The sequence below is a fragment of the Sparus aurata genome, chromosome 7, assembly GCF_900880675.1.
Source record: "Sparus aurata chromosome 7, fSpaAur1.1, whole genome shotgun sequence".
Lineage (NCBI taxonomy): Eukaryota > Metazoa > Chordata > Actinopteri > Spariformes > Sparidae > Sparus > Sparus aurata.
This window is the reverse complement of record NC_044193.1, coordinates 7,824,318-7,837,540: the sequence shown is the minus strand read 5'-3', so window position 1 is coordinate 7,837,540 and position 13,223 is coordinate 7,824,318. Positions and strand designations below refer to the sequence as shown.

Below are 13,223 nucleotides of genomic sequence, written 5' to 3'. Positions count from 1 at the left end.
GGAAAGGAGTGTTTCACTGTTCCATGAAATCAGAGAGTTGTTCTAAGAACGCTTTAACTTCTGTCATTAGTCCCATGTCAACGTGTTCAAACACATTTGTACCGCCAAGAATATACGCTGCTTCACACGCTATACAGAGATACATGCTTAATTCTCAGTGAGTCGTCACGGGTGCCACTAAATTAACTTAATGTAATTAACAGCAGCAGAGAGTGTTGGAGACATGGAACATAATTAGTTTGTTGATGGCTGATGGGGTTTATTGCCCTTCGTCATCAGATATCACTACAAATGAAACAGTTTATGTCTTTTTCATAGCTCACAGTTCTTTATTAATTAATATGTAAACAGTTGAATCTCTGGCAAGACTACCTTATGTTTGCTAATTGAAATATTCTCACAGCCTTTGCCACTGCAGGTTCCTGTTTGGTGCGTGTCCTTTGTAGGACCTCGGTGCTCCTTCAGCAGACAGTTGTGGTGTCTGATGTCTGATTGTTGTTGCAGCTGAGGCACGTTGGAGTGTTTGAATGTGCTGCCGGCTGTGGCTGAGGGAGACTCGTGTGTGTTGATGTGACTTTGAGGGACTAAATCATTCACTTGCCACTGCTTTGTTTGTCTGCACTCAGGGCAGCAAGCAAATAAACCCTTGTCATTCCAGGATCATCTGCTCAGTGTTTATTTACTCACACCTAACTTTCCTCTGCTGCCTGTAGGCCAGACAAAGCTTATATGATGATTTAACAGCGGGATCATTTACTCTAACTCGTCTACAGTTGCTGTGCAATCGTGACACAAGGCCGGGCAAGTCAGGCTTCCTAAAAAATATATTCAAATGATAGAACTTCTTACATTTGAATTGACAATTTCCAATGGAAATGTGAGAGATGTCAAGACAAACAGAATTTACATACACATCTACTGTCTCACAACACCTGCACAATCATATTCAGGCGCTGAGCAACTTCTGTGAAGTTCATTTTGGTCTTGACTGTATCGGTGCAGTTTACCCGCCAACAAAAACAAAGCTCAGTGGGTGGCAGCATCATAAACATGTCAGACTAACACAAGACTGTAAACTGTGAAATAGTGAAAAGCAAACTTTAGTCCCTTAATGCCTTTTAAAGACTCTATAATTTACACATCTGAATGTTGGGGGGGTCCTTATAAACTACATGCAGTAGGGGAATGTAACCAAGTATATTCCTTAAGTACTGTACTTGAGTAAAGATCTGTATGAAGTACCCAAAGGTCATGTATATATACACTGTATACTCTAATATTCAGTATTTTTTCTGATGACATGAATCCGTTTTTTTTTAATTTATTCGATTACTGATTGAATTGATTTAAAAATGTGCTACTTTGGCTCCGATGCAGCATGTTATTGGAAAAGTAACAAGTAACTGAAGCTTTCAAATAAATGTAGTGGAGTAAAAAAAGTACAACATTTGCCTGGAAATGTGTAGTGGAATGTACTCACATTCCATTACTGGGTTTTGATATACTGCAGCTCATTGTAAAGTATTATTCTTACTACTATATATAAATTACATATTTCACTTTTCACTCCATTACCTTTATTTTACAGCTACTAACAAGTTACTAGAGCCGAACCCATGCAGATCTTCTTAGGCCGATATCAGGGATTAAAAAAATGACTTTATTGATACGATATCGGACGATATTCTTGTACACACAGACTATGTTTATCCTTTATTGTGCACTTATTAATAGTTCATGTAGTCTTAATAGTTACTATGCATCGTATAAGGACTCTTAAAGGTCTTATTACCTACAGAATTAGCTCGTAATAAGGCCTATGACAAGGACCTTGATTTAAAGAGATTTTTGTGCTTTGTGATTTAGAACAATGTGTCATGTTTCTGATGAGACTGTTTGTGTGTGCAGAGTTTGGAGAGGTCACTGTAACACTGTGTGCTGCAGGCAGCTCCTCCCATCCAGCTATAAGAGCCCAGCTGACCAGGTAGTCAGGGTCCGTCCTGAAAATAGGCCAGAGCAAACTGAAGTGGGTCAGCTTTATTAAAAACGCCCTCACTAAAGTAGTGGTTGAATGCAGCACTATGTGTCGTACTGAGATGTAGGGTCGGTCCCAGAGTTGGTTTCCGGTCTGGTCTATCAGAGGATTTGGAGCTGGGACTTTTTTAATGATGACTTTCGCCATGCTGCGGCCTGTGGCGACACATTTGATCTATTCGGACTTCACTGTCACGTCCGAGGATGATGAGAACCGCAGCGAGAGCGACGGCAGCTCGGAGCAGAGCTACTGCGGCTCCACCGAGAAACGAAGACGGATTTCGCGCAATCTGGAAGGAGAAACTGTGGTGGTCATGAAGCAGAGGAGCGCAGCAAACGCCCGGGAGAGAGGCAGGACCCAGAGCGTCAACACGGCTTTCACAGCCCTCCGGACTCTCATACCCACCGAGCCGGTGGACAGAAAGCTCTCCAAAATCGAAACTCTTCGACTGGCATCCAGCTACATCTCCCATCTGGCCAACGTGCTTCTCCTCGGGGACGGCGGCGCGGACGAGCAGCCCTGCCTCGGCGCGGTTCATGCGCAGGGAGAGAGCGGGGCGCAGCAGCCGAGGACCATCTGCACCTTCTGTTTGAGCAATCAGAGGAAAGGGGTAAATAAATACTGTTTACGTGTTTATCCTAGAAACATTCCACTGCGCCTTAGGTGTGACTGATGCGTAAATGTGCGCAAATTTAACAAAAAGGCAGATTGACACGAATCAGGCTCGTCGACTTTGACATGTTTTTGCTCTCGATCAAACTTTTTGTTATTCTGTGTCTCTGTCTGTTTATCTGTCCTGACAATTTCTGTGTGACTCCGTTATTTTGTCCTCAAGCGTGTGCGTAAAAGCACTTTTACGCACACGTATGTCTTGGTGTTTGCTGTAAATTCCTCACACAGTCAGACACAGATGGGTTTTTTTTTTTTTTTTATTACTTTAAGAATTTCAGTGTTGTTCAAAACATAATATGATATCCAACATGACCAGCTGCTTCCTCTTGCATTTGGACATGTATTTGACACCGAGGCTGAAGAAAGAGTTGCTGATTTATGGACAATGAGCTGTAGTGGTGTCTTTAATTCCTCCAGAATGCAAATACAACACATCTGTTGCAGTTCAATTGAAACGTGTTTGATATTTAAATGACTGAGAAATTTCTCTTTTTTCCAGATAAAGGATGGGAAAGACTGTTTAAAGATGCGAGGGCTGGGTCCACTGCGAATGAGACGTTGACTGAAGACCAGTGAATGATCGGCAACCTGAAAATCCTCAAAGACTTTCTCAGGGAAGAGTCAACGCTGGTGTTACACAGCACACACACACACACACACACACACACATGTACACATGCTGGATCAAATGATGGAATCAAAGAAGAGACTATTTATACTTGACTGAGAGTTTTAAGCATAAGCCTTTCAAAGATGCAGTGCATTTGTTTGGAAACTTATGAGTTTTTGTCCCTTTTTTTCCCTCACAAAGGTTTTAAATAAAAATATATTTTATCAAAATGAAAGCGGTTATTCTTCTGATTGTCCCACGACGAACAAGCTTCGAACAAAATGAAGTGTCATGTCAAAATGTCCAGAAAATGTTTATTTCCGGGACCAACGATCTTGAGTGACCTTCTCCGTTTCAAGCTCGGTGGCATTATTTTTAGAAACTGCTCTTATTATATAACAAGCGGCTGAACTGCAGTTTGGAAAATGTCTGATGGGAAACTAAAATGTTTCTTTGTTTGACACTTCAATGCTCAATTACCGTTCTGTTTTTATCTTTAGCTCCATTTGTAAATACCTATTTTCTTAACACCCGACTTTGTGGTATCATTTATGCCCCTGTGGAAAGTTGTCTCTCACACAGAGACACACACATTCCCATTGTTTCCAGTAATATTGCCAAGACGTTGTTTATGAAGCCAAAACAGAGGTTTGGGTTTTTTTACTGTCAATGACTTGCTGTATTTTTCCCCCCAAGTCTCACGATTGGTGTTTTTTGAAGTCTGTTATCGATTAGTCACGGCAAATAGTAGCCCACACTCTGCTCGGAGCCCCCAACACAGCTGTTGGTATGTCAGAGGGATAAATCACTGCTGTGGGCCCAATGGACGGGGAGAGATGGGGTGAGAGGTCAGAGGTCACGGTGGAGCGCAGAAGTAAAACCCTGCTGACGTGTAATGACGGAGAATGATGCAAATATAACGCTGGCGTTGATCCTGAAGATAACTTCCCTCTCTGCAATTATATTTATTTTTAGTGTCAGCGGAGATTCACCCTGAATTTGTTATTCAGGCCCTTTGGTTGAAAGTAACTAAGTACATTTGCATAACTATTTTACTTAAGTGCAGTGTTGAGCTACTTTTATTTTACTTGATTATTTATATTTTACACTATTTGTCCTTCCACTCTGCCACATTTCAGAGATAAATATTGTACTTTTTATTCCTCTATTTTTATTTGTCAGCTTTGGTTACTTTTCAAAATAAAGATCTTACATAATAGATCATATATCAAATCAGAGATGGAATGTAACTAAGTACATTTACTCAAACACTATACTTAAGACACATTTTGAGGTGCTTTCACTTTACTTGAGTATTTCAGTTTCTGCTACTTTTAGAAGTAGGGCTACCTCACTCCACTAAACTTCTGAGAAAAATATTGTACTTTGTACTCAACTACATTCATTTGATAACTTTAGTTACTAGTTACAGATTGCATGCTGCACCAGAGCCAGATGTTGGTTTTTTTACGTATTTATTGGCAATCAGTGCCAATAAAAACATCATTAGTTTTACGGCCATGACTGTTCAACACCAGCAGAGACCAGGACAAACTAAACTGTTGGATCGTGTGAGAACCACCTGCTCTCTCTGGCCGACCAACCACAGCTCACTGCTGGGTGAACGCGTCACTAACGTCACTGCGCTGCGTTAGATTTCTTCTGCATAAGTCACCACAGACACCCAGTGTGCATCTTCGCTACTACAGCAAATGCAAGGGCATTCATCAGTGGGTCATAGGCTCAATCATCATTGAGTTTCCTCACTCAGCCATAGATAGTGTCTTAAAAGACATTTAAATCTTCAAGATTATTACTTTAAAGTGATTTAAGTGTAACAAAATGGTCAAATTATGGTACAGTGGGCACAGTTATTTTACAAATATGAAAATAATCAGACATCTGGCAACTCTAATCTCAGATCTGATCCAGACCACTTTCACTGGAAACATTTCATAACTGCTCAGTCATAAGTCTGCAAAACAAAAGCAGCCCAGTCTCTGCGGGCCTCTCTCTGCCTTCTCCACTCTGAAACAGACACTGGAGTGATCGGTCCAGCGGGCAGATTGCAGCTCAGACACTCAGACAGCTGAGCCAAAGTTCCTGTCTGGCATCGTTCTGAATCAGACTGCAGACTTAGCCCTCAACATGACAGTAGGAGTCTCCCCGGCGGTACAGGTGGCTGTATGGAAAGTGAATGTTAAGGCAGTTAGAGGTGCATGCTGGGGGTCCAAGCTCCCCTCGCCGCCCTCAATCCCCTGTCCCCCACCTGCCCTGTCAGGCTAATTGGAATTTGCTGGACTGAGTCCCTCCACGCTCGGGGCCCGGGCCTCCTCAAATGGCTCCCCGAGGCTCCCCCCGGCAGGAAGATGTCACGGAGGCACAGGAAGGGAAAACAACGCGCAGCCGACCTCTCTGAGGAACTCTCTGTGCGACGGGCTTTGGGTCAGCGCCAGTCTTGACATCATCCGGCGCTGGGACCCAGATGTACAGCTCTCTGGTGGTACTTTTTAGAGCGAGCAAACAAAATAGTGAGTTTTTAACAAAGTTGGAAAGAGACTCCCCCCCCCCCCCCCCCCCCCCCCCCCCCCCTCCACAAGATGACAGGGAACAAATTGATGGCAGAGAGCATCAGAAGAGATGTAGGGGAAAGCAGAGGAAGCGGAGAGAGTGTGGATCTGTCTAACATGTCTGACAGGCGAGGATGCACCTGGGGACGACTGCAAAGGTTTACTACCTCACTTCGGTGAGTTTTTCCTTTTTCTCAGACCCCTGCGTCTCTTAATCCCAGAAGTGATTTTGTGCAGGATGAATTTCACCTGAGATAAAAGCGAAGCCGGTCTGCAGTTTCAGCTCCTCCTGCAGGTTTGTGACCCCGAGATGAAGAATGAATTTGATAACCTGCGCTCGATTGTTTTGTGATGGATATAGAAAAAGAAACAATAACAGAATACTTGTTATCTCTTTTAATGTGTTCTGCTATATTATGTCATTTCTTTTTTGAGGGATGAAGCCTGAACTCATGTAACTTCTGAAAACAACACAAAGCCAAGAGGTGATTTTTGTCTTTCACCCCTCCTTCTGTCCTGCACACCGAAAATTACTGGATTACAAACTGACAATACAGCACGAGATGTGATATTAAGTTAACTTTACCAGTTGGTCATTAGTGTAATTTGTTTTCATATTACTGTTGGATTATTTACCCAAACGGCTGTAAAACATGATTATTTGGATCAGTCTCAAACACACTGATCTTCTGTGTGTTTTACCTTAAAACCAACAAATGATTTGTTTTCTGTCAAAGATTTAAAAACCTTTGAACCGACATTATCCGCATGCTTGTCTGATCAGTTGTGTTTTTAACGCTTTTAATTGAACTGTGACGAAATTAGCTGATTTCCAGGAATATATAACATTTTTTCTGTCTCTCAGCTGAACAGAACCTGTTGTCATGGTAATATAAAGCTTTCGTGAACATTTACATAATAGACATAAATAGACCTACAGTTACATAAATCAACTTTTAAGTCATTGAAATCCATCATTGGTCACATTTCGATCGGTGCATGAAGCACCTGTGAAGTAGCATCCTTTAACTGCTGATTTATTAAGTGTGAAGTAATTACATGAAGTCATTGTGACTCGATGATTTGTTAATGGCGAGCAACAGGAATTCATTACACATCATACATTGAATCATGCATTTATTAAACATTACTTTTCGATATGATTTGTTCCCTTATTATCAAAAAGGTGTCCAGGCTGTCCTCATAAGAAAAGCAACCGTGTAGGTCAACTGTGAAAGCAGCTTTTTTACAACCCATATTTAAGTTTGTTGTTTGGCAGCGACCTCGAATGGCTGTAGTAATTACTACAGCAGGAGAGGAGGACGTCAGTCGAAGTTGTCTCCCGTAGAGAGCACCAAGTCCGTTTAGGGAGGAGGCTGAAGACGAAGGCTCCGGTCAAACAAACACAGGACGTTGTTAAGTTACACGACATAACAAAGGTTACGTACATAAGTACTTTCTTAACTAAAGTCACATGAGTGAAATAGTTATTTCAAGCCAATCCACAATGTTTTCCTAAATCTTATCAACTCATTTTCTTGCCTAAATCAAACCGAACTGAGAGCGTCCGACCAACGTCCTTGTCGTGCTGCTTGATAAATGGTGAGAGTCACTGGCAGTCAGCCTGTAGGTCTGAGGATGTGTTGGAGAAAAACTACTCATTGTCTTGTGATCTCTTTGTCCACTTCATTTCTTGGAGAAACTCAGTATTTTGTTGGTGCTTTATCGCCCCAAACTGGGTCTAATTTGTAATTCCCAGTGTGTGGGATTTAACACCGACAATAAACCCAAAAAGAGTAATAGTTTTTGGAAGATAGGTGTTCACGACTTGGATGCCAGATGGCTGTGCTACAGCAGTGGAGTTCAATAAAGTTCAATTGTACAATAAATTTCACTTTAAACCTGAAACACTAAAATGTTTCTCCTTTATGTTGCTCATTGAGGAGCTCAGAGCTTTATTGTACATCACCGATCCGATTTAGCGTTCACGTCTCTACTGCTGAAGAGCGATTTGTGCGTAGAATCTGACATAATGTAGCATCTCAGCCTGTTTACAGTGATTGAATAACAGCTTTTGGTCAAAACAAACAACTTGAGAGGAAACGGTCTCGTTTCAGGAAGCACGGTTTAATGAATCCTGCTGAGCAATGCCTCCGTGAAAACATCTCTACAGATTAAACACAAATCACTGCTCTGACAGCTCCAACGTGTTCCTGTTTCTCGCCTCACCCAACGGAGGGGGAAAAAGCTAAAATAGGTGATCCAGAAACAGGAAGGATGTAAAGGGTTTTTTTCAACATCATCTGGGAGCTGAGTCCCGATTCCCAGATGGGTGCTTACCTTCAGTATTTTGTAGTCGTGCCAGAGAGCTCTTGTTAGAGACAAACCTGCACATGGTAATGTTTTAATAGCTTTTGCTCGCACAGTCTGTTTCAGCATGTTTCAAACACTCGCTGGCTGGGGAGATGGCCCCTCGCTCCACCTGCATGTCAAGGATATTAATGGTTCTGAGTCACTTTGTGGCTCAGGACTCAGATACCTCGCTTCCGATTTTACTGAACATGACCGCTTTCCTCCAAGCGGAGCAGAAGGAGGAGGAAGAGGAGGAGGAAGTCTGTCTGCCTGACCGTCAGCTGAGCCGTGGGGGGAGAAAAGCCCGTCTGAGGAGCCGGTTCTGTCTCCAAACATACAAGAACAATTGTTTTCATGTGCCAGAGAGTTTGGCAGGGCCTTCAGACAGAGGGAGGATGATGGAGGGCTGTACAGCGAGAGGATGGGAGGGCGGGTGGGGAGCTGGCAGGAGGAAATCCCAGAGAAGAAATTAGGGAACAATACAGATCGCCATAACGCGGCTCTGTGTTCTGCTGCGGGCCTCGGACAATCAACCTCCAGCACTCAGCGGCCTGCAAAGGCTCAGAGGCAGAGGTGAGAATACGGCAATAGAGACCGAAAGGGGTTTTTGTTTCCTTAAACAAACAACTGAACAAGCAGAGTGATGCCGCTCTGCAGCCTCACAAAGACAGGAACTATAACAGCCCGTTGCAGTCGGATTCAGTGGTACTGAACAAATGATTAATCCAGGTCAAACAGACGAAGACATCTTGGGTGATTAGTGGATACAAGAGTGTTCTCCGGTTCATCCTCTCAGGCACAGTCATTATGCTGCATGTTTAAAATGTGTTCATGTAAATAAAATCAGCAAATTTGTTTCTTTAAGCTGTGAAACACAACACTGGCATGTTATTGCTTTATGTAAAGCCAAAGCTCGAGATTCATGTGCTCGCATTGTAAGTTACTGTGAGACGTTCAGGCGCTCTGTATCCCTGCAGGTGCCTTGAGATAAAGGCAGTAATCCTATACATGCAGCTTTATAAAGTGGACGTGGCAAACTATGTTGTTTGGTGCTTAGCCGGTTTTGAGACGATGTTATTGTATATATTGCTATGAAAGTTGGTATCGACATTCATTGTCCCCAGAGGATGAACTGTAACAGCTTTGGTGATCCCCCGACTTCACATTGAGCACAATCATAAGGTTAGTCCAGTGATTTGCAAAACGAATGATTTTCGTTCCTGCAAAACAATTCCTGCAAAATAAATGATTTTCCTGAACTGCCAAGAAACTTGGACTTGCTGTTATTGTTATACAATCATAATATTGTTATATTAAATCCACTGAACCCTGTGTTAACATCCCAGCATCTATATGTAAACATGACGTCTGGGTTTGCAGTGACAGCAAAGTCTGGGCTGTCACTGCAGATTTAGCCAACATCTATTTGAAGACGTTGATTAAACTTCACATTTTGACTATATTCGACCGGGAATTACAATACTGGGCTTCAAGTGAGAAATTTAAACATCTAAGAGAATAAAAGGTGTCTTTGTGTCTTTGTATCAAAAAAAGAAAAGAAAAGCCGTGATAAATTCTAATGAGAGGAGACGGGGTTGTGTGCACATTCTTACAGCAGTAAGCGCGATGACTTACGGTCTATATAGTTCCATATTTATGACATTTTATATGAAATGTCGTCACGTAAAGTGTCACCCACCAGTGATTATAGAGAAAGACTTAAAACTAATCGACAACCATCTCTGTGTCAACCTGCACATGAACAAATTGTGAAGAATCATGAAACAAATGTGTGTCAGGTTGAAGTTGAAGCCACATTTTAGCTGGTTGATGCCAAACATAATCAGCACTGTGGCCAAGACGTTGAAATTCTGTTAATCATTTACATCGGTTTCACCTTAAAATCACTGTTGTCTTCTGTGGTGTGATATCACACCTCCTTCAAGCTGCATTAGCAAAAACAAAATCCAGACAATTTCAAGATGCTTTTGGCTGGAAGTGGGTTACAGAAAGTCGACAAAGTTGGGGCTCTATCTGTCAATTCACTGCAGGTTAATCACTAGGAGTGCTTTTACGTGCTTCCACATAGGTGTAGTGTAGCCATGTGATCATAAGTAAATCTAAAAACACTGGTTATAGCCACTTTCTGCGTCATGTCTGAGTGGGTGTGAGGCCTCTGGACCCAACAGGAACACGAGTATAATCACTGGTGAGCAGCAGCCTTTTGATTTACTGCCAACAAACTACACACCAGTTTACATCCTCTCTGAGTCAGATGTGTATTTAATGCTCTAATTTCTAATGCACTGTAAACTGCCTCTCGGTAGCCCTTTAACTTTTTCCTGTTCCTACTGATTTAGTTTCTTTTCTCACATTAGCGTTTATTGCATTCTGCACTACATTAGCAAAAGCACTTTTAATGTCTTCGGTGTCTAATTTTACAGTGTTTATAGTTTGTATTTTATTCCTCAGTTTCCTCTTGTGTGATGATATAGACCTGGTGCTAACTGATTTGATCCAGGAAGGATTTGATTTGTTTGGGTTTCGGCGTTGAGTTTTGGTCTTCTTACATTTCTAAATTTATCATTTCAGCTGATCCTCCTCCCGACGACAGTAAAACTCTGGGTCGAATTAGAAATTTGCAGGGATTATCTCAAAGTATCACCCATCAGCCCCTGCTGCGCTGAAGCACTGGCACTGTTACGGCCCATCAAAGAGCCGTATATCTGTCAAACCCCAGTAAACATGCACAGTCTTCATGGGAAAGTCTCCGTGTACAGGACCTGAGGGAGGGACGGCGGAACCATTGGGACGTTTCATTTTAGCCAACAGAGCAAACAGTCAGAGGATTTCCTCAATCAGAGGCGAAAGAGTGTGCGGTGAACAACCTCGCTGACAGAAACATGGAGACCTACGCTAGCAGCTGGGCGTGCTAACAACCTCTGGGATTTGCTGTGGCGTGCAACACCCTCTAACTGCAGCACTCACAGCCAGAATCAAACACATACATGCACACAGCACACGTGCACTCGCACACATTCACACCAGCGGTTAATCCTTCAGAGAATCACAACTTGGATGAGCCCAAAAAGCTTCAGCAGGTTTTGACGCCGAAGTTAATAAGCACATAATTTCCTGATAACACATAGTTTGTATAACTGTAAAATCTCCCTTGTGCTTGATTAAGAGCTTTTAACTAAATGCAGCACTGGAGTCCGCAGAGCAGAGCAGAGCAGAGCAGAGCAGAACATCTGCAGTGACCAGCACATGAAAGATATTTCAGAAATGTCAAGTATCGTGCTCAGCTATTTATTCCTCATGCTGTGATTACCTCCTGTCATAAATCTAAAGCTGCTCACAGCTGTGCTGTCCAATAGGAAGCAGGCAAAAAAGAAAATCCTCATTTCCACTAAATATCGGTGGTGAAATCAGTAGGTTTCTACGGCCCTGCGCTCGCCGTGCCAGCTGCTGCTGAATGAGGTATTGTTTAATGCAGATGGTGGAATCCAAAGACCTCATTCTTCCCTTTTCCATAAAGACAGCCGGCTATTAATAACCATATATCGACCTCCTTTGTCAACAAGAGCGACACATACAAATAATATGCTTGACGTGAGACAATGGGGAGTTCCCTGCAATGAAAACAACAGGATGAGCTGCCCTTAAGTATGCGTGTGTGTGTGTGTGTGGGTGGGTGGGTGTGTGTGCTTGATATGAGCTTCCAGTCGGCCTCTTTGAGAAACATCTCACTGTGACACCCGTTTCAGCGAGTCCAGGTCACTTGCTGGGTTGTAGAAAGTACCCAAAAGTCGTAGTTTAGTAAAAGTACAAAATATTGTTTGAGCGGTGCAGAAATGGTGAAGAAACTTTAAACAGAGGAGAAAGATCTTCACTGACTGATTTATTACGCATGAACAAACTGTCTACGTTTTCATAATTGAACAAACTGACCTTAAAGGACAACGCAACTTCATACTGTTTCACTCTGTTTATATGTGGCGGACCCTGCCACCTTTCTTGCTTCAAAGTGTTCCATCATACACTTATTGAAACAATATTGCATCCTGTCCATCTCCGGGCATCAGGTCAGATAAAACAGTTATTTTCAAGCACAACTTGGCCCTTGACCCTTTGAGGTCATAACGAGATGTTTTAAGGGTTGTTAAATGGGCAATTACATGATTTAGCATTGTACTTTTAGGAGGGTAAGTGAGGCAGTGCGTATTATTTGGTGGACTAAATCGTGAGCTGACAAACAAAACCAAACATGCAGCTAAGTGATCAATGCAGGTATAAAAAGAAATGGTGCCAGAGTTACTTCCGTCCTATTTGACACACATTTCTAGAACATCGTATCCTGTTTTTATTCCAAAATAGTCTGCCGGTTAATTCCTCCCTGTTGAATTATTATTGTACAACAGCGAAAAGGAAAAAAGAAATGACAGAGGATTCAACAACAAACCCAAAAATATACCATAATGAAAGGGCAAATTAATAGTTAATTCAACTTTAGTCGGTAGTTATTTCAGTGCTTTATAAACCATTTATCAAGTAATTTTAATACATTTGCAGCTGATATTTTTCTAATATTTTGTTAAGGGTTAGTGAGTACAGCGTAGTTCATCAATAATCATGATCTGGATGCATTATAAGGTTGCAGCTGATGTTTATAACTGATGTTTATAATAGATGCTTTACAAAGCATTTTGTTGTTAACTAGAGTTCAATTTCCTTTAACTTTATGATAAAGTGTTACTGAATTCAGTATGAAAAGGTAAAGACTCATGTCAGGTCTAGACATTTCAAAGTGAGGTTTTTACAAATGCACACTTTAATCTTTGAAGTTGATCGTAAGTCTGTTTTATAAATGAGGCCCCCGAGCTGAACGGAGCTGCAGGTGTTGACACCGTGACCCAAAACTGGAATGTTTTGTTTACAAGCTACAGTGACACAGGCCTCCACATGGTGGCACTCTCAGTAAGTG

General features: G+C 42.1%; 1 protein-coding gene across 1 annotated transcript; it reads left to right on the top strand.

Moving 5' to 3' along the window:
- Nucleotides 1-1,983: 1,983 nt before the first annotated feature.
- Nucleotides 1,984-3,552, top strand: tcf15 (transcription factor 15). Its single transcript, XM_030422168.1, has 2 exons — nt 1,984-2,645; nt 3,207-3,552. The coding sequence occupies exons 1-2, from the start codon at nt 2,166-2,168 to the stop codon at nt 3,267-3,269; spliced, it is 543 nt and encodes a 180-aa protein (XP_030278028.1). The 5' UTR covers nt 1,984-2,165; the 3' UTR covers nt 3,270-3,552.
- The last annotated feature ends 9,671 nt before the right edge of the window (nt 3,553-13,223 follow it).